The following is a 26,700-nucleotide window of genomic DNA, read 5'->3' on the forward strand; positions in this document are numbered from 1 at the left end:
TGCTTACATTTTATTTATATCCCATTTAATTTTGGAGAGAGGAAGGCCTACGACAAGAGGTGTTCTTGGCAATCAGTTGTTCAGATGCATGGTTAGCATCGTATTTATTCGGAGCCTTGGAATTGAAATTGAAAGGCTATGAAAGAGGTTTCAGAAAGGCCTGTCTAGCTAAAGGGCTATCCCTGGTGCGAGATAGGCTGTTGCCAAGCCTACTAAACTCTTACTACTTACTGAAAACCCAGTGCATGGCTTCTCTAGCTTGAGGCAATGTAGCCAATTTGTGTCATTGGGCATTATGTCACCTTTGTAGGTCAGAGATGATCATCACTATACTATAGCTGAGCCCATATGACCCCTGACATTTAAAAAGAAAAATAACTTTGAAAAATCCACATCAGAAATGTCCATCTTTGAAACACTGTCCAACTTGAACTGACCCCTACGTTCACTTCCCAACCCAGTATTTGTCCCGAACCCTTATGACGTATATTGTATTTATTTTTTCTTATTGTGGTAGGAAAGACTAGACCTTTCTCCCTATTATCGTACACGTGAGTAGACTATTTAAAAACTCAGCACAGTACAAACGCAGGCAGATTTACAGATGAGGTCAACCAACAAGTAAGCCAAGTTCAGGGTGAGTCTCGAAAAAACATTAAATTGTGGCCTTGATTGTCTCCTCCTGACGGAATAAATAGCCTACTTTTGATATTGACGTCAAATCTCCGGCATGCCCAAGCATGGTCAGCTTTTTTTCCGCGTGTAATCGGGTTTTCCTTCGGCTATTTCCGTGTATGTTACACAATCCCCGCCCCACTTGATTCCTGTGTTGTTTGGGGACAGTAGGAAGATGGCGGCTGCTCCGCTATATTGTGTCTGCCGGCAGCCTTATGATGTGAGCCGGTTTATGATCGAATGCGACATCTGTAAGGACTGGTTTCACGGCAGGTATGTGTATAATTGTTTCCTTTAGATAGAGGAAGATATTGATTTGTCTACGTTTCGTTGGAGTTCCGCAATTTCGGTAAAATCTTGGCATGTCATGTGGTCGAACTGCAATCCTGGGGGTCTTCACGCGTCTTCATTGTCACAGTTACCCCTCTAGGAACAATTGTGGTAACATAAATATAAGTCTATTTATAACATCAAATAGGTTTTCAGTTTGATGTGATACGTGGGAACTGTTGTAACGTCCCCGTCCTGAGGTTCCACGGGTCTTTACTTTATGGGATTTAATCGTCGCACGTAACATCAACGCTAGGTAAGTTAGCTAACGTTACCGAGTGGCAAGTCGATAGTTGCTGGACTGTGTCAAGTTTTTGTTCATATCAGCTTGTTGGGATATGAGCTGTCACTGAGGAGATTCACGTTTCTGTTCCTGTAGGCTTCAGATTAGTGTACCGTTATCGGATGATCACTACCGTCGATGACACCAAACACAAACATTGGCTACCTACATTTACGTGTAACGTTAAACTTAATGTTAGCTAGCAAGCTGTAAAGGTTGACAGCTAGCTAGCTCACTCGTCAACACACGAGAAACTCGTCCACATATGCGGGTTTCCTGTCTCAGGCAATTGAAAACGACGCCTCTGTTATTGTGATTGCTTGGTTATCTAGTTATGGTTTCGGTATGAACTACCACGAAATGTTGAAATGTCATATTAGCTGTCTGAGTTCTAAGAATTTGAAGGGTTCAGACAACCCCACTACACCGAAATCGGTCCACATAACGTTAGCTAGCTAGATAGCCGGCTTGCTAATTTAAGTCGGATAAGTTTGTTCAAACAGAGATTAAGGGACAGCAGGGTTATTCACAGAATATTACGGTCGTTTTAATGCCTTGTTCTCTAACCGGTTAGCTAAACAGGTGTTCACATGGGGACATTTGTAATGTAACATATTTGGGGTTTCTGGTTGGTGTAAGTCGGGGGATTTAAACGCCTGCCTTGAACAAAGTAGACACATTGCAAACCCCTCTAGTGGACGAGAGAAGAACTACCATTTAAAGGGACATTTTCCCTACGGCACGTAGCCAGCATACTGCAATGGCTGTAGTGTTCGTGATCATTCACGCCTTGTTTATATAGGTAGTATTACAATTTGTTTGTTTTCACGTAAACACACATGCAGCTATGATAGACATCTAATGTTATAAGAAAGCTTTGAGGACTTTCCTTAGTATTGTGTAAATGTGTTGGTTGTCTGAGCAAGTCACTCTTCTATCTGACAGAATTCCTGGTCAAAGAAGTTGTCCCAAACCTCAATACATAGTGTTCCACCGTCTCTCCGGCACTGCTGCTGAAAGGCCTTGCGTAACCACACATGGCTGTCAAAATAGTTACACCCAGAATTACTGGATGCACAAGCCACAAGACTTGAGTGTGCTACTTACTAAAAGAAGATGAACAAATGCAAAGCCTTTCCCTGTTATGACTAATAAGCAGTTGCACATGACCAAATGGGGGTTTCGCCACCATTTCCAATCTCTAGAACTAGGACATAGGGGAGACCTTTGGAAATTGATGGCCTGCAGACATATTGGAGAAGACATTTTTCTTCACCTCTGTCATAACAGCAGACCATGTGCTTTTCCCCCTCTGAAAATCAAAGCCATAATAACGAGAGGCCACTGACTTTTTATGACCTGCAAACAACTCAGGAGAGGCTAGTTTTTTCACCCAATCTTGCCTAGTGACTGCAGGATTGGACAACAGCAACCAGGCATGATTGGATGTTGTTTTGCAGCCTTGCTAGTGCGCTCATCCCTTTCGTTTTCGAGGCCCCTCGTTGTGTGTGCAAGACTGGTGCCACCAAAAGGGATTATGCCGCCTACCCAACCATGGGGCTGTATGATAATCAGCAGGAAAGCACGGGCCTGTATGGGGGAGGCTTCAATGGGATTATAAGCCTCTTCATAATGGTTGTACACAGTCTGTTCCCTGCTGCGATCTAACACTTGCACTAGGCCTATGTATACACATGCAAGGATCAACTTGGTGGCAGATAAGGGTAGGCTAGCAGTTGGCAAGAGCATAATAGGATCCCCATATTGGGGGGGGGGGGGGGGCATCTTTGTTTTTTTTGTTTGTTTTGCTCTCTGTTGAGATTGAATTGATGTTGAATATGATGTTACAATCTGTGAGAATGAGGCCAATGGGCCAAAACTGCACTTGAGCAGTTGTGAGTCTGGGTACTGTTTGACCCAAATGGCCCACCTAAGCTCATTTTTTGAGTTGTACTATGGCTCATTTCTTCCCTCTTGGGTCGCCTACTGCTATCCGCTAGAACGTCCTATGTCTGCCACTGCTGGGCTTGGGGTTGGGGGTTGGGGGAAGCTGAATGAGTTGAGACGCATCGGACAGTGGGGAAGATTGATGACACTACTGCTGAGCCAAGTTCAATGCCCCATCCGTCACCATCCCGCAGGCAGGAAAACACACAAGACAGATGAATGTGTCTTCCTCTTCAGCTTAATAGGGTCGGCCGAATCGGGTTACGCATTTTAGCTACTCTTCCTATTTTCTGCCACTGTGCTCTTGCACAATTTTGGGAGTGATGAGGCTATTTATGTAGGGTTCTTTTTGTGAGAAGATGTTTTCTCTCCGTGAGGCCTAAAAACATGGGTGGTTTGTGGGTGGTTTAATCAGTGCTGGATTTAGGGAGTTAATCATATTATTTATTGTCCAATTATGGCTGAAGAGTTAACAAAGTAATATATTAATTTGGTACTTGACCTGTCTTTCAGGACCAATGCATTTGGGGGTGTGTGTGTGTGTGTGTGTGTGTGTGTGTGTATATGTATATGTATATGTATGTGTATATATATATATATATATATATATATACCTACCTAAGGTCTTTTTAGCCATGTGCTGAAAACGACCATATGCAAATTTTTCTTTTGTTTTGCGCAGCATAAATTTCATATCAAATTTTCAATAAAGACGCCACATCACATGGAAGCAATAAAGGACAACCTAGCCATGTTCAAATGTCCCCGAATAGAGACTAGGCTATGTGATGGAATACTTTAAAGGAGGAGCCTTAGCATGGGTATGTGGTCAAACCTGAGTACACCAGTGTTTGTCTATGGATAAATAGCCTGTGGTGCTTTAGGGTGAACTTCCTGTGTATAATGTGGCCTGCACAATCTTGCTCGAGTCTGGTTTACTTCCTTCCCTTGGGCTCAAATATCTGTCTTGTGTAGCTCCTTTCTGAAGTCTAGCTGAAGGTTTTGAACTCTGCACTCCTGTCTAGCAGGACCTGGTCATGTGGTGACAGGGTTTTTGAGCACCCCCCTCCCTTCCAAGGCGAGAGTAGACAAACCAGGTGCAGTCCCAGTCTCAACCAACAACCAAACCTGGCAGCTCTGTCACAGCCAGGGCCCACCTTTGTGTGTCCTCTGCAGCCCCCGTCACAACCTTTTTCATTTATTTGAAAAGTGCCAGCTCTGTAATGAAGGCGTATCGGATCCCTGTGTGGGGGGTTATTTAGCACTTTACACAAATGGTCCGTCCCGCCCATTGCTATTGTGCTCCTCCGAGCATCCTTTGAAACACAACGAGGCCCTCGCAGCGGGGCTGACTAATGTGTCACTCTGCGTCCAGAGGGAGAGGGAGTTTGGGGGGGGGGGGGGGGGGCAAGGTGTCGCTGCTTTGGAGGCACAAGTCTGTGGCCTTGACGTAAAGCCTATGTTGCCTGGCGTAGTTTGCAGTTATCTGCTTGTTTGCACTGAAAAGTTAGCCATGAAATGTTGTTGTCTGAAGTTGATAAAAAAACATTTTTTTTAAAGTCACAAGAAATTCTTGGCAGGATAAATGCCTAACAGTTGTTGAGTCAGCTTGCTTGTGTCACTACCAAATATCAGTTGTAGAGCCAATGATTTTCCGTTTAAAAAAAATGCATTTTCCGTTTCACATTTGGTGAATTCCGTTTTTTTTCCGTTTCAGCTCATTTTGTTCACCCTGAGGTAGATTGATGGCTTAAAATGAGTGAATAATATGTGCCCTTCTTAGATTGTTGTTTGCCAGCCATCAACAGAACAGAAGACTACACATTTTTTGTTTTAAATGCGATTGGGAAGACGAGCGCGTGAATGTGACTGAATGTGGCTTTAGCGGAGATCTGTGGGTCAACGGTTGAAAAGGGGGGCGTGGCCGGAGCAGAGTTCAGCGCAGACGTGACATTTTCTCAGTGGTTTTGTTCTTTAATTAATGTTTGTTCATCGTTGCAATCGTTGTTGTGTTTATTTGAAAGAAATATAGCCTTGCAGCCCAAAATACAGGGGAATTTGGCCGATTTGTATGAACAAAATGATGTTTCCGTTTCAAAGGTGCAATTCCGTTTCAAAGTGTTCATTCCGCGAATTCCGTCCGTTTTCCGTTATCGCGGAAAATCATTGGCCCTACAGTTGAGACACTCTTTGTCCTTTATCTCCAAATTGTGGAAGAAAATGTTAAAACGCACGTCACTGTCTTTGCCTGCCATTTTTTTTACCTTGGGTGGCAAGAAATATGACTAACTGGGCTTATCAGAGAAGAGAATGGATCAGTGTCGTCTCAGCGATGGATACGACAAGCTTTGTCAAAGAAAACACTTTGCAGCTCTGTCAGTTGAGTGTGACGCACAGGGAGAGCTGACTGACTCTGAGAGGCAGTGCTACCCTCGGCTGGAACACTACCTCTCTGTCTTTCTCCCCTCTCCTTCTCCCCCGATCCCTGGGCCTGGTAGTTAATCAGTTACACAGGTGACACATTCGCTGACTCAGAGCCCGGCCTGTGGCACAGTGCCCTGTTTCTGGAGCTGTTACGCAAGAGGGCCAAGGGGTAGGGTGTGGATGCATGCGGGGGAAGAGAGTCCTGCTGCCTCCCTAACCTTACTCGGCACACTCCCTCTCACACGTCAGCCAGTAGGCCGGCATGACATAATTGGCCTCGCAAACTGAAGTCTTTTTTTCTGTCTTTCTCTTTGTGGCTGTGAGTGTCTTCCTGAGTGTGCTCGTGTGGCAGCAGCAGCAGCAGCAGAGAGCAGAGAGTATTTGTGCTATTGTTTCCGGAGTCTGGGCAGGAAGTGACAGAGATACAGTGAGATGATGGCCATTGTGTGGGACTGCTGGGCCTTATATCTCCCTCCCGCAGGCTCTGGGCATTATGCAGCCTCCACTGTCCAGTCATCCAGACTCCCACAGACATCTTCTGTCAGGAGATTAAGCAGCTCAAGGATCCAGACATCAGAAATGGATTTTTTTTTTGGGTGGTGGATAAGAGGATTAACACAACAGTATACCAATACAATATCCTAAATGTAATGTAGCCTGCAGAAATGATAGCAGAGTTCTGTGCTGTCCAGTGTATATAGCTCCTGAAGAAGAACAGTGACAGTAAATTGTTGTGCTTTGTCTTGTGAGGAAATAATTTGTAAATGTCAGACTGTCCGCCATGTTTTCACTACGGATATGGATTTTGGTCCTATCCTTGGAGAAATTAGTTTTTTTTGCAGAGTAGTCATGTATCCTGTCTGGTATTCAGCATTTTCTTTTAAAGCCACATCAACAGGGTGTGCTTGTTAGTGTAGAGGAAGATAAAGGCCCGTTTCCGAGTCAGTTTAGAGACCCTGTGTCCTGTGCCACCACCACAGGCAAACGGCTCCTGGGTGTGCTAATGGAGCTGCTTTGTTTCAGTTTCCAGTTTCCTGCCATAAGAGGCAGATCAAAGCAGATAACAGCTAGAGGAATTCTCTGTCCCTCCCCCAAAGCAGCTGGAGTAGAGGACAGGGTCTACTTGCTAATTCTGACCTGCTTCCCCCCACTGTTCTCCCCTTATGTCCTTAAAAAACACACTGTCAACCGTTTACATGGCCTGGTCTGTTCCCTCAGAGGGGAGGGTGGAAAGCTTTGATGTCAGGTTTTTTTTTAGCTCTGAAACTGAGGTTCGAGGATGTGGACAAAATGTCACGTCAGTGCGTTAATCCCCGCCGCAAATGAGGTTTGACTGAAGACACAGGTGCACATCTGTTTGCTCCCTGGTTTTTGAAGTGAAGCGGTAACAGGAATTCAGCAGACTTCAGATGAATGTTCTGTGCCCACGTTGATTTGAAGGCAAGTGCTTCCCAAAACAATGCAACGGTACGTTTTCTCATTGAATTTCCAAGATGATTTAATTTCTCTATAATTGAGTTCCTCTCCAAAATGTCTGTTTGTCTCCAGTTCTACCAGTGTCACCTTCTTGTTATGTGGCAGTTCCTCTGAGCTTAACTGCATACATGCCTATTTGACTCACCTGATGGTGGTTGGCTTCTGTGTGGTTCGACATTCCAGTCATAGAGCGCTTTTCACCACAAGTGCACAGTTAGCTCAGTTTCACTATTCAGGTCTGTATAATGCAACTTAATACTATCTCCTTGGCATACAAATATTATGTGAGGGTCTGTTGTACAGCTTTTCAACACTTATATGGAACAGACAGTTCTGCCAGGTCACTCAACCAAGTGAATATTTGGTAAATGTGAAGGACTGGTGTTTAGCAGACACTTTTATCCAAAGCAACGTACAGACAACCTGTAGCGATCGGGAGTCAAACCCAGGGTGAACCGCAAGTGGTGACGCTAACCACTGCACCACCGTGTCTCAGATATCACTGAAGTTGTTTCAACTCCATGCATGAGTGAGAGAGTTACATAAATGTGCATAGTGCAGCCACTTGTGTGTGGTGTTGTGTGTTTGTGTGCCCATCACTGAAATGGTAAACCGATATATATACAGATCCGTATATATGGAATCCCCTCACCCACGATAGGTTGCAGGTCTCTAGTCTCTTGGGGACCCAAGAGAGAAACTGCTTTAATAGCCTGCATACGAGTAGATTATGGTAAACTCCCAGCTACTTTATATCTCCAGAACTGTGAGGGTAGATAATTAGATGACTAATAAATCACCGCTGCTGTACAGGTTTTTACAACAGGTTTATGATGCAACAGGAATGCCATTGAGATGTTGCTTTGATGCCCGCAATCTTGTGAAACTGCACACAGCTATGCCCAGCAGGCCAAACCATGCCCAAACATTATATAGCATGTTCCACAGGGGTGGAATGTTTGATTTTTTACATGGGAACATTTTCTACATACCAGACAGTCAAGAAAACCAACAGAGGTGATTTGCAGTGTAAATTGGGTATTGAAATACAAAAGACACATACTAATTCCTCTCATTCTGTCAGTAACCAAGCTTGCTTCTGTTGATAGTGCCTTGTGTTTTTTTGGCTTTCTTTTTTTCTTTTTTCTTTTTTTGGAGTGGTTGAGGTTTTGGAAAGAAAAAATAAACACTGCTGTGAAGTGGCTGTAGTTCTCCAAGGGCTTCCTGATGGATGTCTGACGGGTTTCCATAGCGACATGGGCAAGAGTTTCCGCTTTATTGCAGTGTCATTTGACACCAGAGTTCTTTCTGTATTTCTTCTACAGGGTGATTAAAAAGTTGTATCTCTTCCTGCTGTTTTGCTCACTTCACTTTAATGCTATCAACTCACAATGTTGCTATAGGAAGGGCACATCAGATAGATACGACTGTGGTCCTTGAGAGTTTGAGTCAAGTAAGAGGCTGTTTTGACGCACCAATGAGAAACACAGGGACAAGCAAGTACAGGATGTGTTCTATTGCAGTTTTTTTTTTGCCAGATATTCCTCCATGTAAATGAATATATTGGCAATTTTATGTAGCATTTATTGAACAGTTATAGCTCATAACCCTTTAAAATCATGGTAATATGACAACAATCCAATAAAAACTGCTCATGTGAAAACAGGAACCAAAAGACAAGGAAATGAACAGGAGAAAAAAACCCTCAACAAAACACAAAATGATGCTTGAATTAAAGTGTGCGGGTGTAAAAGGGTTCCAACATAAAACAACTCTGCCTGAGTTGATCAGTATTATGGCTTATAAAAGGACTGATTTCTAACGAGCTGCGCTCTCTTTACTCTTTCAGCTGTGTCAAAGTGGAGGAGCACCATGCAGCGGATATTGACGTCTATCACTGTCCCAACTGCGACGTCCAACACGGACCCTCCTTGAGTAAGTGGCTCTCGGGCCGACCACAGACAGCGGAGATTAATTGCCCTCCAGGGAACTGATCATTCTCTGTCCTGACACAGTGCAGCTCTGACCCCCTAAAGTGCCGGGGTCAAACAGTAACAGGCTAATTGAATGGTAGTGTAATTCTTTAATTGAGTCTGTGCACAGGCTATGGTTATGGGAAGCAAGGAAGAGAAGTGCTACTGTGTGTGTGTGCGTGCGGGAGGGGTGGGGGTTGGGCATCAGTCATTTTTGCTTGGCAATTTCATATGCTTGGTTGAAGGAGGTGGTAGTGGTAAAGCAGTTAATGATTCAAGAGAAAACAAACAGAATGACATTTTAAGTAACGAGACATTAGACCCTAACATCGTTTAAATTGTAACCTATTGCAGTGAAAAAGCGCAATAACTGGCACCGCCATGATTACACGGAGCTGGATGACGGCACGAAGCCGGTGCAGGCGGGAACCTCTGTGTTTGTGCGAGAGCTGCAGAAGAGGACCTTTCCCAGGTAGGAGCCTAAAACCTTTGTTTGTTTATTCAAGTGATTTCTCAGCAGGTAATCACATCTGCTGTAGGAACAAAAAAAAACAGTTTACCGCAGTGAAATTGATTCTCAATAATGGAAGACCGCTGTAAAAGCCGTGTTGAAACCGTGCTTGCGTTCTGTTTGAAGGATGTGAGAACATAAAATTAGCAACTCATAAAAGTACTTGTAAATGTGAAGAAACGTAAACGCTAACTGAAAAACAGTGGCCTTACACAGGACTGAAAGCTGATTGCTTCTTTTTGTATCTGTGTGCTTCAGTGCAGATGAGATTGTCCTCCGAATGCAGGGGCACCATGTGACCCCAAAATATTTGGAGAAGCAGGGGTTCACCTACCCCATCATGCTGCCGGAATTCGAGGGGTTGGGTCTCAAGCTGCCACCCCCTTCCTTCTCCGTCAAAGACGTGGAGGAGTGTGTGGGTAAGGAACCGACCGGAATGTAGCCTACTCAGGCTGTGTATGTGGGCGTGCCTTTGTTTGTTTGCTAGATCTTAGCTAGATCTGTATTTTAAATTTAAATGTTTAGTTTTAGCTGTTTGCATTTCTTTAGATAGAACAGTGAAGAGAGTGGGAGGGAGATTAGGAGTGGGATCGAACCACACGTCAGATTCGTACCCGGATCCCTGTGGACACTTACAGCCATATATGGTTGGGATGCTACCGCTTGTGCCACAACCCTACCGATGAATGAGCATTTTCATAGGACCTTCAGTGCTAAATGTTCCTCACAGATTCATGTAAGATCTAAGGCAAAAGCAGAATATCTCCTAATCAATCTAACTTGACCACTAAGCTCCAAATGAGAAGCAATAAAGCCGAAAGCTCTTACCAGCACCCTGCGACTGGTGTGTAGATGAAAAGTCTAGTATTGTTCACCCAACATCAATCAAAAGTTGAGTATAATCTAGGCTAAGGGTTGCTTACTTTTCAAGGTCTAAAAGTTCAAGGCATTTCCTCCTCCTGTTGAGGCTCTGGTACATCCTGGCTCTTATTACAGGCCCTTTGCGACCGGCGAGCGTCTCAAATTCAACGCCATCGCGGCTGTGTTTTATCTCTTAAGCTCCAATTACACGCCACCCCTTATGCTCCATTGAGCAATAAGCGCCCCTTGTTTTAAAAAGAAGCAGGTGTTGTGACTGGGTGTAGGCCTCATGGCCGGATCACATTACATTCTTACAGTTTTGGAGACAATGGGTGGAGAGCTCACCCCTCTGTCCCTCCCTCTTTCTCTCTCTCTCTCTCTCTCACCCTTTCACCCCCTTTTTCTCTCGCTCAGTGTTAGCAGAGGCTCCAAGTCCTTGTGAACTGCAGAGACCCTTCCACCCCCCATTGTTGTTTTAGTATCTTGTCACCTGTGCTTGCCAAGACCAAAAAAAGAAGAAAAAAAACGCAATTCGACCCCTCTGGTCTTGGTCTTAGAGAGATAGCCTGGGATTGAGGTGGAAGCCTCCCAAGCTCATCTGTGGAGAAGACCATTTCACTGGTATTGAGGTATTCAGTGGTGGCTCTCCCCCTCTCACTCCCCATCTGAGAAACTTGATTAGTTAGACATGCAGGGACTACAGTGCTCCATAACGCTTTCCACTGGCTCTGCCTCAGCGCTGCCTCCACCTCCAGCTGTTCCCTGTCATCAGACGCTGGCCAGCTGGGCCTGTGAGTGTTTTGGCGTGCGCGTGTGTGTGTGTGTGTGTGTGTGTGTGTGTGTGTGTGTGTGTGTGTGTGTGTGTGTGTGTGTGTGTGTGTGTGTGTGTGTGTGTGTGTGTGTGAGAGAGAGAGAGAGGTTGGCGGCAGCAATGGGGGGGGGGGGGGGGGCAGGGCGATCACACAAACGCCAGCTGTCCACTCCCTACTTATTGGCAGCCCTGTTTCCGGCGCTTGCTCAGCCCGTGCGTGGTAGGTTTGATTTGCTGCCCTACAGCTGTGGCCTTAGAGGCCACAGAGGCCTTATCTCCAGCCTCCGGGGCCCACTCGTCCACCTCTACCTCTACCCCTACCTCGGTGGCTCAATCACGTGACCCCCCCCCCCCCCCCAGAGTGAGAAATCCCCTGAGGGAAGTAGCACCGTGGTTTAAAACTAACGGCTAGCTCCAGGCTCTACAATTAAGCAATTCCATTTACAGTCTGTAGTTAGGGAAATGGAGTCTAATTTGGACTTTGCACCATAAGATTTGTTTTACCATAAAGCATTACTGCCAAAAAACGTCAAAGTGACACCTTGTGTGTGTGTGTGTGTGTGTGTGTGAGTGTGAAAATAGCCTACATCTTCCATGGTTAAAGATGCAGTAAGGCCATACTTTATTAGAATACTTGAGCTCGCTGTTCTTTTCCATTTGGACACGCATCACAAGAATAGATGCTGTGGGAGGGAAAAATAATTCCCTGGGCTCTTGAGCTCTGTAATCATTAACATTTATGTAAACACAGTATTAAAAAACTTTAACAGATGTTAAAAAAAAATAAAAAATAAGTTTTAACAGATCTAGAAACTTTCGAAAGAGATGGGCATCTTGGCCTCACAAATATTTTACATGTACAGTGGGAAATGTCTTATGGGATTTAGCAAGGAGAGCTAACCTCACTTACCATAGCTCAAGCATAGTAAGTAAAATCAGCACTTTTGATTTTGCAGGGGGTGACAAAGGCATTGATGTCATTGATGTTGCTAGACAAGCAGACAGTAAAATGAAACTCAAAGAGTTTGTCAAGTATTACTACCAGCCTCAGCGACCAAAAGTGTTGAACGTTATCAGCTTGGAATTCTCAGACACAAAGTAAGTCTTCCTTCTCTTCCTGCTAAATGAATGATGGTCACTGTTGTTGGTAAGCAGGAATACAATGTGAATGATTGCCCCTCCATCCTTTCAGGATGTCTGACTTGGTGGTGGTACCGGACATCGCTCAGAAGATGTCCTGGGTGGAGAACTACTGGCCGGACGACTCCTTCTTCCCCAAGCCCTTTGTGCAGAAGTACTGCCTGATGGGGGTGAAAGACAGCTACACTGACTTCCACATAGACTTTGGTGGCACGTCTGTGTGGTACCACGTCCTTTGGGTACGAGCTTAAGAGGCTTTTTTAAGATCTATGATGGCTAGCTAACAGCTTCCTTAAAACTGTAATGCATTCAAACGTATTTATGATGAGACGTTAATATAAAACAGTCTGTTTATGTACGCATGCCACTGCATGTTTGATTCCACATGCATTGAAAGATGTTAATTTGTTCCCGCTGCAATGCATGAATAGCTCTGTACTTGCAGGTAATATTACTCGTCAGCGTAAAGGCATCTTACTAAGTGGTGTTTTTGTCCCTGTGACCTCTGCAGGGAGAGAAGATATTTTACTTGATCGAGCCAACCCAGGCAAACCTTGCACTTTACGAGGCGTGGAGCTCCTCTGTCAATCAGAGTGAAGTATTTTTCGGGGAGAAGGTGGAGAAGTGCTACAAGTGCGTGGTGCAGCAAGGAACCACTCTTCTCATTCCCACAGGTAAGAGATCCTCCCCCCAGCTGCTCGGATTCCCAAGAGCCCAACAATGCTCACCTCTTGCCTGGGCACCAGTTCTTAGATCCTGGGCCTTGGTGTTTGTGGTTGGAGGCCTCGCTTGACCCATTGAATGGAAAATAGTTTCTTGGAGAGAGAGAGAGCGAGCGAGAGAGAAAGCGAGATTCAAAATCATCAAAGCAGGCCCGAGTCAAAAATAATATCAACATTTTCCCAGGGAGCTTGCCAGGAAAATCTGGCTCAGTGCTTGAGGGGGTGACGACCCCGCTCATTGCCAAGGGAATGAGAAACAGGGAATCTCTGCCAGGCAACAGTGTAAACACCACAGGCCAATTGGACTGTTACTGTATTCTAGACGTGACTCTGTGGAATGAACACAATCAAATGAAAGGCTGGCCAGGTTGGCCCAGCAGCTCTACACAAAAAAAAACCCAATCACGAGTGTTGTAAACATTAGATAAGGTACTCAAGGTGTCGTGTTACAGCAGACGTCCTTATCACAGGTTGGAAGGGGAGCATAGGCTTGTGCTTGGGGTGTAAGTGAAGGGCAAGAAACCACTCAGGCATAGATCCTTCTCCTGGTCTCTGGCATCGGTGTCATTTAGAGCATCTGGTTTCTCTCGCTTTCTGTAACGCTTCATCTGAGCTCCCTTATCCAGAACCCCTCTGTTAACGTCAAGCGCCTCTAATCTGTTCTGCGTCGGACAGAACAGGAGCAAGATATTGATCAGATGGGCTGTTGTGGGTGAATGTGTGAACAGTGATTTCTTTTTTTGGGCGTCTGCCGACTGTTGTCCTCTACTGCCCCCTGCAGGATGGATCCATGCCGTTCTCACCTCTCAGGATTGCATGGCATTCGGAGGAAACTTTCTTCACAACTTAAATATTGGCATGCAGCTCAGGTAGGCTTTCTGCAGACCGTAACCTGAGAACACCTAGAAGCCCAAATAATTAAAAACATTCAGTCGCGTGCACAAGGATACAACTCCGTGGCTCCAGGTTGGTGAATAACACCTAACATGATTTTTTGTATCTATCCGCCAGGTGCTATGAAATGGAGCGACGTCTGAAGACCCCTGACCTCTTTAAGTTCCCCTATTTTGAGGCCATCTGTTGGTATGTGGCCAAGAATCTCCTGGAGACATTAAGAGGTAAAAAAAAAAAAAAAAAAAAAAAGAAAACACACCATTTTTGATCAGTTTGTAATCGATAATCTTAGTGGTCTACTTGTCATCAAAGGACTACATCATCATCATCATCATCATCATCATCATTAGGTATCTAAATCTCTGCTTATGTATTGTGAGGTTTTAATGCTCAACCATTTCTCCTCAGAATCACGAGAGGATAACTGTCTGCCCCAAGCCTACCTTGTGGAAGGGGTGAAAGCTTTAATGAGTGCACTGAAAACATGGCTAAAAAGAGAGGTATGACAACCGCCCTTCTAAAGACTATGCTTGAGCAACTGTGTCCGTGATGAATCAATGTCTGGTCAGTATCACACATCACAGTCCAGGTGTGGCGTATGAATAGCCATGCATTTGCATTCCTGTTCAGGATGTAGAATACTAAAGCAAACACCGCACAGGCCCCTCACTGTTCCGTGTGTATGCTCTCTCTCTCTCCAGGTGACGGAGCCCACCAGTGAGGTTCCTGACCATATCAGACCCCACCATCTCGTCAAGGAGCTCACCAAGGAAATCCGCCACCTGGAGGTAGGTCACCTTCTGCAGATAAGGCCAGTGGAAGAGTTTGAGTGTGGACACACCTGGAGTCATTGTGTGGCGTTGTGACAATGAAAGGAAGTGATCTTAGTATTATGCCTCAGTTTGAAATGAACTGAAACCAACCTAGACAACACAGTTGCTTTTTTTTGGGAACCAGTTTTCCCAGGATTAAATTCTAGGATTGGCATTTAATCCAAAGTATCCCCATGGTTCCTTATGACCTTCAGGAGGACCAGGGCAGCGGTGGTGGACACAAGCCAATGAAAACTCAGGGAAATGGGGGTTGTCCCCTGACTCGCTCCACGTTAGAGCGTGGCTGCCATGCCAGGCGGGCTGCACGGAGACTGCGGGAGCAGCAGCAGCAGCAGCATCACACCCCAAAGCTGCCCTCCAACCTGGACATCCTGGAGCGGCACACTCGCGACGTCCTGAGGAGGCTGGAAGTTGGCGCTCTGGAGGAGGTGAGTGGCATTATGGGCTATCAGACGAAAGCTGGGTGGGGGGGGGGGGACGACTATATGAAGGGTGGATGTTGTCTTGGAAACAGCTATACTTACTAATGGAATATATCATTGTGGAACGTGTTACTTTTGTAACATTTGCCCCATCACTCAATGTGTTTAGGAGTTGCCAGAAGAGCTGAATCCTCTGACATTTCCTCAAGGTTTTGAGGTACTGGGCAGCTAATTTCACAAAATACATAACAAAATGAAAGGCACCTGTGATCTACCTTAATTAGATCCAATTTGTTTTCAGTGCTGGGTTGGAAGAAAACACAGGACTTGATGAGTGAACATCAAGAGTGCAGGAACTGCCAGATGATGACTGCCTTATGGCTCTACTGGCAATCAATGAGAAATGTTTGTTTGATTTGATCCCATAAATCTCTTAACTCCATGTCTTGTAGGATCCAGACTTCAGAGCAAGAGAGCATGGAAAGTTCAACAAGGTCTCCATGGCCTCTGCAGTCACGATCGAGAGGGGCCTGGACAATAACCTGCACTTGGTGATGTGCAATGGCAGAATTGTCAGGTGCGATAGACCTCCTGCATGTACTACTGAAAGGTAGCGATAACATTGATGCATAAAGCATACGTCTTTGGACACTGCAAGACGGCATGTCCGCATTGGTCCATGCATTAGTCTCTAGGCAATGTTTGGTGCCAGTCTTAGTCTTCAGCAGGCTTGTTTTCATCAGATATCCTGCCCAGAAAGGATCTAAAGAGCTTTAGTTGATCAAAGTGTCTGAAATGTTACAAAGTCATGGTCACACTTGTCATTGCCTCTGCTGGAGTGGTAACTGCGCCACAGGGCACGTGGTACTTTGGTTGCCCGAAACTAACTTGTTATTGACTTGTTATTGAACAGAGATCAGCAGCCACGTGGTTTAATAAAGACTTTGGTGAAGCCTGAGAGCGGGACTATGTTGGCATGCCAACTTAAGCAGATCAAGACAGAAAAAACAGATTCGGATCAGGAGCAACAAAGCTCCACAAGAAAAGGTAAGAAAACAAAAAAGCTGATATTGTATCTCTGATATTGTGACATAGTTTGTTTAACAGTATACTAAATTCTTGTGGTTCTCTGATACTCACTGTGCCAAGTGATGAGTTGTTGTACAAAATGAGCACTATCGTGAGTTTCTTGTACAAAATGTGCATTATCTTTTTGTAACAGAACTCAGGGGAGAAACGTCTGGTGTTTCGGATACCGAGTCGGAGGATAGTGGAAGCTCAGAGGTACCAACTCCCTTCTCATCATACTCCTCCCTCATGAGACCAGTCAAATTTGGTTAACTCTGCTATTAATTTGAAATAATACTGACTGTTTCTTACTCGGTCACTTTAAAACAGAGGGATTCCTCCTCGTCCTCGTCCTCGTCCTCGTCCTCCTCCTCGGATTCCGAGAGTTCGGGGGATGAAATGGAGGATGTGAATGGCTCAGCGGAGATGGACTCAGGGAGCACGACGGAGCACCAGGCTAACACGAAACACAATCACAAACACAGGCCACTCAAAAGGTAAAGCTGCAAGTTTCTGATATGGTGAAGTGACCTGAGGTTACAAGTAATGTAGCAAAGCCTTTTTGCTGTCCATTTTCTGGCCTTTGAATGCTAATGGAATGGAAGAACCAGGACTGTTGCACTTTCATATAGTGTAACCTTGACCTTTGTGAAGACCCAAGCCAGTTATGTTATATTATAGGTTGTGTCAGCTCTAATCTCATCTCTTGGAGCTCTAATCATCGTTTATATGAATGGTTCAGATACTTACACAATTTGGGTAGCCTTGGAGATAATTAACGGTCTGCGTGTGTTTCCACATCTGCAGAGAACGTCCTACCTCACCAAGCACAGAAGAAGCCATTCAGGGCATGCTGTCTATGGCCGGGCTGCTCTACCCGCGGCGGCCTGAAGAGGACGGCAACTCCCAGGAGCCATGGTGGTCCAGTCCGGCCCACCGGCAACCGCCATCTGGCCAGGAGAGCAAGGGCTTCATGGACAGTCAGGGCAACAGTAGCAGCGAGGCCTGGGACCATCACGAGCTCCCGCCCAGCCCCTTGCGCCAGGAGCACAGTCCAAGGAGGGATTTCGAGTACCGCGAGAGCTCCATGTCTCCTCCGCTGCATCCCTCTAAGCGACACGCTTCCGACACCCCACCCATCAGTAATCAGGCTACAAAAGGTATGAGGCTGTTTTGGTTTCAGCTGCATGTGTTTTGCTGTTTGCTTATACCAGTGTGGCACCATTTTGTAAACTTCTCCTTAAAGTCTTGAAGGACTTGCATGGTGGCTTCATCCTCCCCTAGCTCAGTGAAATAAAGGAGGCTGCTGCAAAAAAATGGCAATGTTATGGAATTAATTCCCAGGGAGAAGAAGCAATGATACAATTGTGTAGGTTTGCAACTATGATATTCTAATTTACACAATTCATTTTGGCCGTTTTTCAGGCAAGCGCCCGAAGAAAGGAATGGCGACAGCCAAGCAGAGACTGGGGAAGATCTTAAGACTCAGCAGACACAATCGCCTGTTCGTGTAATAGGAGGATTAAGGAGGAAATGGTCATGGAGAAGAGCGCTGCAGTCTTTGGGCTCGTAATGATCTGCTCCTCTTTTTGGTTTAAACGTACAGAACTTACACATACAAAAGCCACGAAAGCTACGCCTGGAGCATGCGCACCATCAACACACCACACGCACACAAACACACTCGCACGCTCACTGTGCATGCTTATGAGACAGGGTACTTTTGATGGAAGCAAGCACACTGCTGAACCTGTTAGACACCCAGAAGGAGGAGGATTTAAAAAAAAGAAAAAAAAGAGGATATGTTCTCGCTACTGCAGGGACTGTGGGAAAATTACAATGGTTGTGACTTTTTTTATCATTTATGAGCTCTTCAACAATTTTTGCAGAGAATTAAGGAGTCTCCTTCCACATTGGCATCACGGAAGTTACGTCGTCGTCAGAGCAGTTGCAACCAGCCTGTATTGAGTTTTTGCATTTCTATTTTTCCCCTTTTTTTTGTCTCCATGCTGTTGGAGCTTCCACTGTAACCCTACCTCCATGAATCCCTGTAGCGCCGAGGTGAGCGAACCTCGTGCTTTTGAGGCCAAGGACAATCAAGGACAAACTCCGCACGGAGGACAGGCTGTGTGGCCTGTTGAGGTTTAACACTGGGGTGGGGGAATCACCTAGTTGTGAGGTTGGTCTCTCTCACTTTCTCTTTCTTCCTTTTTCTATCTATTGATCTATCGATCGATCTATCTTTACATCTGTCTATCTCTACTTCTTTCTTTACATCTGTCTTTACTCTAGATAGCTGTCTACCTGTCTCTCTTTCTTTACATGGGGTCCTTCTAGACCTAGAGAAGGGAAAGGTGCTATGGTGATAAACTGGAAATTTCTTAATGGTGCTGAAAGTTCGTATGTCCTACGTGTGTCCTCTCCCCTGCCCCTGTCTGTCACACCAGCAATAATGACCTGATGTGGAGTGAACTTAGGTCCAAGAAGGCATTCTCATGCAACCAAGTCTTCCTCTGATCGCCACTAATCACCTCTTTTTAATAGAAGTACAAGTAGTTTGTACACATTTATTTGATCACAGTTGCAGTCTTTTACATTGTTGGAACGCCCCAAGTTTTGCATCTGTGTAATTGTCGTGTGTTGATTTTTAAAAACTATCAAAGCCATATGTTTAATGTTCAATGAAGCAACAATGCAGCTCAAGTGACACCAACACAAAACCATAGATGAGTGTTGTGCTGCCTCCTATTGGTCAGAGGAAGACATGATGAGATTGCCATCTTAGTATGTGTAGGGTAGGTGTTTGCTTGGTTTAAAGGCATTAGATGATGTACAGGGATGGATGAATGATAGAGTATCTTACTTAATTTATTTGCTTCTTTTTGGTATCTGACTTGATCATTTTCTTTTGATGGCTTTTCAACTGTGTATTTATTATTAAGTCCTGAATGCATCCTATATTCTCACCTCCACACTGTACAAAGTATTTTTTTGTAAATGTTGATATTATTAAACAGTTTACCTTAGCTCAACCTTGCACCACACTAAGTAAGTTTCCTTGACATTTGAAATGCCTGGTTTGAGGAGGCATTGGGTATTGATTGGGCAAAACTGCAGCCAAACCTCATAAGGACTCAGTTGCCTCACTTTCGTGCTAAAAAATGTGTTACAGAGTGGTACATGACACATTTTAAATTGATTTTCATTTGTTTAAAAAAAAGTCTGACATGCGATTGCATCTTTTTGTTTTGCTTATTTCTGAATTTGAGAATTCCAAGTGATTTGATGAAGTGGTATGGTGCCTAACTGCTAAGAGGGGTCTGCAGTTTGTCTCAGGGAACGAATCACAGAGCTGACATCTGATTTCATCACCAGCAATATCCATCTGTGTCACTATGGTTTCAGCAACCATGACAACGCTATTTGCTTAGTTTACGTATACAGTTATGATTTTGATCCTGAGCCTTTGCCAAGTTCTTGATAGAGTACTACCTAATGACCATCTAATTACTTTGAGGGATAGTTGCTTTCAAACATTTGGATGGCTCATATGAAACTTAAAATTGTAATTTCAAATAGAGCAGGTTAACCTAGATAGCGTGTGGTTGTAATTTGACCAAATATTAGAGCAAATCATAGAAGTACCTCATTTTAAGTATTATTTGTGATTGCATTACACCAGATGTTCTGAGTTGGGAGGCTTTTACGCTTGAGAACCCTTTTAATTTTGTCGCGAGTGGAGACGATATTCTAGCACTAAGAACTAAGATAGTAAATCGCCTCTATCTGAAGGACATAAGATGTCCCTTTCTGATCTAGATTTAAATCTTAAAGATGTAATCTTTGCTACTGACTGTTGGTCTGTGTCTCCTGTTCGTAGTGAATGAACGGAGACCCATTCGATGTAAGCGAACTAGTCTACTACTTACAACAATTATACATAACAGCAATGGTGATTTTAAGCACACCATTTCTTTAAGCTTTAACAAAAACCCATGTCCTGACAATAAACTAACTGGATTAGCTGGAGCCATGTTTGACTTGTGAATGCAATGGCAATTATACTTCCCATGAAAAGACTTTCACCATTGTAAGTCCTAATCCCAGACATAAACATTCTTTGTTACCCTCTATAGAAGTACAAACCACTTAGATAGATGTCCTTGTCAGAGTCCACGTCACATTTACACATATTTGCAATTAGAGGTGCTAGCCTGCCGGCAGGGTTTTGCTCATGCCTTCATAGTGACATGTACAGTATTTATTTGGCGTCATATCTACATCACAGCTGTGGTATGGAATGGGTCACTGTGTTTGAATTTATAGATTGGAACTGATTTCAATATTTTCTATGTGCTTAGTAATTTAAAATATAATCTAATGCAATGTCAGTTCATTTTGAGAAATGGCCTGTAAATATTGAAGAAAAGAAAAAAAGACAATTTCTTTTGTGTATGAACTGTTTGTTCTTTATACTAGCTTTGAACCAGATTTCAAGTGGCAAATAAATCTGTTTATTAAGTCAAAACAATGTTATGCACATGTCAGCTGTTTCTTTCATCACATCCACGTTCTTAGGTTGAAGGAAGTTTGTTATGGTGAGAAACCAGACTGTCTATTTACAACACTGACTTCAGAATCAACCATTCAGGGCATTCTTGTGCTGCAGATCACAGGGTGGAGGGGACCTGCAAATAAACAACACAAAAGCATATGAATTCACTATTTAATTCTACATTCAGGTGTTTCTAACACTGTGAAACCGTGTGAGGTTTGTGTCAAGGTTCTGAACTGAGTTGTTAGTAAGTCATGTGCAACAGGTTGGAAGGAAACGTATTCAACTCAAAATCGTCAAATGGCTTGCAACATCTAGGTCAAGCTTTTTTTTAATTTTGTTGGAGGTTACTTAATAGCACTAAATTATAGCCAGAAGACTGTAGGATGTGTTTGTAGTATAATATGGATTTTTTTTCACTGACAATTACTGCATGAAGTACCAGATTTGCTGTATTACACATTTGATGGCACACAGTTTCTCCCGATCATGCATCCCACTTACAATACAAAGTGGCCACAGTCATATTACAAGCCAGACATCACAAAAAGGGGAAACCGTTACAAAAACTAGAATAGAATAGAAAAGCCTCTCTTGTCATTGTATTTGCATACAGCGAAATTTGGAAGTACTGTGAAACTACTGTAATTTGAAGCATTCCGTCTTGATGTGATTTACCTTCCATTCCCATTACAGCCTGCACGGCTTACATGACTGGGACGAGACTCACCTGAAAGTCAGCTTCACTAATATGGAGGAACCTCACTCATCGTCAGGGGGGATTCCCAACTCCTCATCTGTCCACGCAGATGTATCTGGCCATGGGAAGTGACCCTGCAGAGAAAAACTGAAGTTTAACATCCAGCCTCACATTATTTGTTACCAAGTAACAGAGTTAAACCTTGTCCTACAATTGATGACAGATGAACAAAGTACTGAGGAAAGTAAAAACAGCTCCATAGTAAAAGCAACAAAAGTCTACATCTAGAACTGATGTCCCAAACCTACCCATAATAATAAGAAAACATTTCATTTTTGGTTACTGAAGTTCATCACCAGTATAATACCATGATAATATTGATGCCTGCTGACAATGATGCATAATGTTTACAAGCTAGCAGCCTTCTTTACACTACCTCTGCTGGCAAAGCAAATATGAATTATCTTCACATGGTGGTAATAAATCGGAATGGAAGGCAATGGACATCCTGCATTTCTTTGTTTAAACTTTGTTATACTTATATACAAGACAGGCACTCACCAACACAGCATCTGGGTCATGCCAGGAGTGCCACAGGATCCAGAACCACATAGCACTGGATAGCAGCTCCGACTGGAAAACCTGGTTCTTGGTGAGTTGAGGAGGCATCCTGTACTGGGGCTCAATGTGTGGGCCGCCTCCTGCCCTACAATTACAGACCCAGGTGAGAGGGTGTGACACGCTAATGCACTTGGGATAACCTCTATCTGTTAGATTTTAGCTATAGTTTGCATTTCAGTAAGCAACAGTGCACTGCAGACCATGTCAGACGAGATACAGAAAGCAAAGCTAGCCAGCGAGCAAAATCTCAGACAGGGACACACCAGAGGCAGTAACGAGCTGGCTAAGTTAGCTGTGACAAATAGATACTCATGTCGCTAGCTGGCAAGGTTAACCATGGCTATTAACTGACAAGGGTAAATATCTCTTGACACTTAATTCTACACATTATGTGTCTCATTTTGCGTATTGACTGGAAGTGACATACTTAAAATGTTTATTTATATCGTCAATTCTAAAGGGCAAAATGTTAACGTTACCTAGCTGGCTACATGCTAGTTTCAGCTAAGCAAATTGACGTTATCCTAGCTTGGTAGCTAATGGCTAAGGGTTACCTTCTGACGACTTGTCTCTGTGGCCCTCGTCGAACAAGCTGCATGCCACCTCGGAGGACATAAGCAGCCCTCCCGAGAGAAGCCATGGTGACTTTATTTTCCTGTCACCAGTTAACGGTCCAAGTGGTGTAGATACTGAGCAAAGGCGACCAACTACAAAATGTCACCTTCTCAACACAACATCGATGACCAACCAGCAATCTGCAATATCATTGGTGCATTTCTTCATCACCATTTGTATGGGCCAGGACATGACTGAACACGTTCCGACACCTGCTGTATCGGAGTAACAGTACACCACAGCAATACCACACCAACCTTCAGACCATTACTTTAGACCCATTTGAAATCGTTTGCCTTTCCATAGCTTATCCCATTATTATTTTTCACCATGCATTTTTAAGTAGCTTACCCTACATTGGGAACATTTTTACCAGTTTTAAACTATAAAATGAGCGCAAGTGAATTTGAATGACTGTTTTGATTGCTATGAAATAAGTCCTTTTTGCAAATGTCTGACAGGCATTCCTGCATCTCTCTCCCTCTCTCTCTCTCTCTCTTTATATACACTTTAATGGCAGCAGTTGAATGGCTAAAAGATGTTCAGTGGAAACTCCAGTTTATGTTTATGTAGGCCTGTTAAGTATATTTGTAATGTATTTCTATTAACATATTGATGGAAACGTTCAACATTGGTTTAGCTGTTATCAAGAGATCTCTTTTTAGATGGTCAGGTTTCACAGAAGTTTCTTTTGACTATATTATCGGTTGTTATAATATATTATGGTTGTTTTGAAAGAAAATCCAGAAGACTCAACACTCATACATCTGTTTTATCCGCCTTTTCCATATCAACTGAGTAGACACAAACGTGACACTGATGGATACTTTAGCCATGGAAATATTACATGGTTTTCAATTTCATTGTGTATTGGTTTCCTCCGGCACGCACCAGGGGGCAATAGAACACAGTTTTCGAGGACTTCAGTTGACTGGATTGAACTAAGACCCACAATTGAATGTAGCTGTATGATCACGTAGAATAAAGGAAGAAAGGAGGAACAAATATTTTACTCACCTTGTCATCACCATCTTAGCAGGGGTCCCCCATGTTTTGGAGTCTACAGGCTTCAAGTAGGGATGGGCTGTTGTTCATGTTTCTAATTCCCCTCTCCGTTCCAATAGAAGTGAAGTATTATTGATATCATCTGAGCTTTTCACTCTTATGAGATCCTATTAAATGCCTGGCCGGGGTCCAAACACCGTACCATCCACTCTTTTCACTTGGGTAAAAGGGAACTTAACCAGGCCCACATGTGAGACCACATAGCCCATAACATTTGTGTCTCTGTAACAAATGGACTGTATCCCCTGTTCATATGTCTGGCACTTTGCCTTTCTGAAAAAAAAAACTCTTACTAGGTAAAGAGACCTTTGTCAAAAACCACCGTCATTGGTATTGTGTTTCCTGACATAACTTTGGCATTTTCTCTCCCTGTCTATTACCAGGGAGCAAACTAGGTCCTGTACCTGAGGCAGACACACACACACACACACACACACACACACAAATACACACACTTTCAAATACACACACATGCACACTCTCAAACAGACACACACACACGCAAACACACACGCATGCACGCACATACGGCAGTCCAGCCATTAAAAACATTCCCCTGGCAGCAATGATGAAGGGCCATGTGGGCCAAATTTCTCTCTTTGAAAATACATTGAAAGAATATGTGCATACAGCGAGAAACACACAGGGAAGGAGGGCGACTTCAAGCCCTGACATACTAAAGTGGTTTTAAAGGCAAATATTTGTATTAATCACTGTCGCAGGCATGGTGGTAGAGGACCAAATGAGTTGGGTGGGGGACTGCGGCTCCAGATGTAATGGCTCTCCGTGATTAATGGAGGAAAGCCACGCATGGTGTGAGGTTATACCCCTGCGTCGCCGGTACCTTGCTCGTGATCACCCTCTGTTGCCTCGGCACAGCAACAGCCAACTGCTGTCTCCGCAGCTCTGGCTCTGAGCCACCGTGGTGTTGCACAGTAGGAGCGCCCACTGCATGCCACTGACCTGGGATCAGTCGTGATAAACACCGGAACAAAAAAAAAAAAAAAAGCGAAACTATGCAAAAGTGACACTGGGAGTTATTTAAGAGCGCAAAACCACCCAGTTGTTTTGGATTCCCCCCCATGCGTGTCCATTTGACAGATGTGGCATGTATAATGCCTGTGGAGCCTGGCCCAGACTGAGCCTCTGACTGCCAGCACCAGAGAATGTGGGGGAGGAGTGGGACAGACATGGTATCAAACATCCAATTACACACAGAGAGAAGGACAGGCAATCTTCCCAAAACAACCACTCCTTTATCTGCAAGTAAGGAGCTCTACTGTGATAGCCGAAATAATTCAAATCAACAAACATTAAATGTTTTAATGACGGTTCTGCCCTCCTGGCACACAAAACACACTTTTTGGATACATTGCTGTGTCATGAACTTTGTGTTTTCACAGCACAACCTTTTCCCAGTCTTTGAGTCACTTGGACGCTGCTCAGAAGATACAGGTCTGGTAATATCCTGTCAGTAAGATCAAACCCGTGTTATTGGCTTGTTATTCCAACATCGTTGGAGTACATTAAAACCACACACTTGCACTGTAAGGAAGTTCCCCCATGACACTGGGTTGACCTTCCCGTCCAGCCTTGCCCTGCACTGCTGCTATCAGGGGGCTCAGGAGACCTGCAGAATCAACCCGCTAGGTTCCCACAGTGTGGATTTGCCCAGACTAACATCCCTGACACAAGGGATATACAGGGTGTGGTGCACAGTTATCCTCTCTCTCTCTCTCTCTTTCTCTCTCACTCACTCACTTTCCCTCTCTGCCCCACTCTCTATCTCATGCACTCCTTATCTAGTGTTGTAATAAGGACACGGAGCTGACTGGAATTGCTGTAATGCTTATCTTTAGTCTTGCTCCGTTCCAGGCCAACCTGTTGTGCGTATAATTTGATTTTTTTTTGCGTGCAGTAATCCTCCTGCTCCGCGAGTGGCTCCCCCATGGGATGCCCCCCTCCAGCCTGCAAGTGATTTAATGCAAGTGCTGCTTTTGATTAATTACAGGGCTTAGTAACTATGCTCTAATACATTGAAATGGAATACAAAGCCTATTTCTATGCTCTGATAATCAGGGGAAACTAGAAGCACTTGTTCATATTGTACATGTGCATGTTTATGTCTTTGAGTGTTGTGGAGGGGTATTCTTATTTTTGATGAGGGAATGCACTTACCAATGTCAGACAGTCAACTTGTGTATCAGGGCACCATGGAAACATATATTGCCATGACATTTACCTAAAATTCATGACCACCACACACACAGGCCATAGTCCTGGAATATGGTTTTTAAAGCAAGGCTTGGTACTCACTCTCAACATGACATCACACACAACAGGAGTGCGTACCACTCCCAGACGTCAGCCAGAGGAATGCTGCAATTCTTCCAAAGAATGCGCATGTTGGGAAGACAGACAGAGCTCTATTTGTTACGCCTGGGAGAAAACTGTCTTGTTTTTGAAGGGCATTATCTTATTGGAGAATGATCCCAAAATTCATAATGCAATAATTGAGTCGGGATTCAAAGGACCTGGTCATGCAGATAGAGTATCTATTGAAAAACATCTGCCAAAAATATATACAGCGATTCATCAATGCTGCTGACAGCTTGAAGAAATCACTCATCGCACATGCTCCTAAAGGCTTAGCATACTGGTCATGTCTCGGCCAAACACTCATCACCCATCAAACCTGGGCTTATCAGATAGTGCAGTCATCATCCTTTGCAGGACATTGAATAGTGAACTGTGTTTATATCTTTGGTATTAAC

The 26,700-nt window shown here is 44.1% G+C and overlaps 2 protein-coding genes across 3 annotated transcripts; one reads left to right on the forward strand and one right to left on the reverse strand.

The window, feature by feature from the left end:
- The first annotated feature begins 765 nt into the window (after positions 1-765).
- Positions 766-19,402, forward strand: kdm7aa (lysine (K)-specific demethylase 7Aa). Of its 2 annotated transcripts, XM_012823534.3 has the most exons (19): positions 766-948; positions 8,985-9,070; positions 9,463-9,580; positions 9,878-10,038; positions 12,248-12,389; positions 12,484-12,670; positions 12,943-13,105; positions 13,935-14,022; positions 14,165-14,271; positions 14,456-14,547; positions 14,749-14,835; positions 15,075-15,308; positions 15,472-15,519; positions 15,755-15,879; positions 16,216-16,349; positions 16,525-16,586; positions 16,701-16,867; positions 17,178-17,530; positions 17,796-19,402. In XM_012823534.3, exons 1-19 carry the CDS (start codon positions 851-853, stop codon positions 17,882-17,884), a joined length of 2,541 nt encoding a protein of 846 aa, XP_012678988.2. In that variant the 5' UTR covers positions 766-850; the 3' UTR covers positions 17,885-19,402. The 2 variants fall into 2 exon arrangements, with proteins under 2 accessions (XP_012678988.2, XP_012678989.2); XM_012823535.3 differs by lacking the exon at positions 15,472-15,519 and having other exon boundaries at positions 768-948.
- A 1,459-nt stretch (positions 19,403-20,861) lies between these two features.
- Positions 20,862-23,004, reverse strand: ndufb2 (NADH:ubiquinone oxidoreductase subunit B2). Its single transcript, XM_012823537.2, has 4 exons — positions 22,801-23,004; positions 22,187-22,331; positions 21,656-21,759; positions 20,862-21,058 (listed from the first exon to the last, which is right to left on the reverse strand). The coding sequence occupies exons 1-3, from the start codon at positions 22,884-22,886 to the stop codon at positions 21,688-21,690; spliced, it is 303 nt and encodes a 100-aa protein (XP_012678991.1). The 5' UTR covers positions 22,887-23,004; the 3' UTR covers positions 20,862-21,058; positions 21,656-21,687.
- Between the last annotated feature and the right edge of the window lie 3,696 nt (positions 23,005-26,700).

This window comes from Clupea harengus, chromosome 16, assembly GCF_900700415.2.
Source record: "Clupea harengus chromosome 16, Ch_v2.0.2, whole genome shotgun sequence".
NCBI classification, from domain to species: domain Eukaryota; kingdom Metazoa; phylum Chordata; class Actinopteri; order Clupeiformes; family Clupeidae; genus Clupea; species Clupea harengus.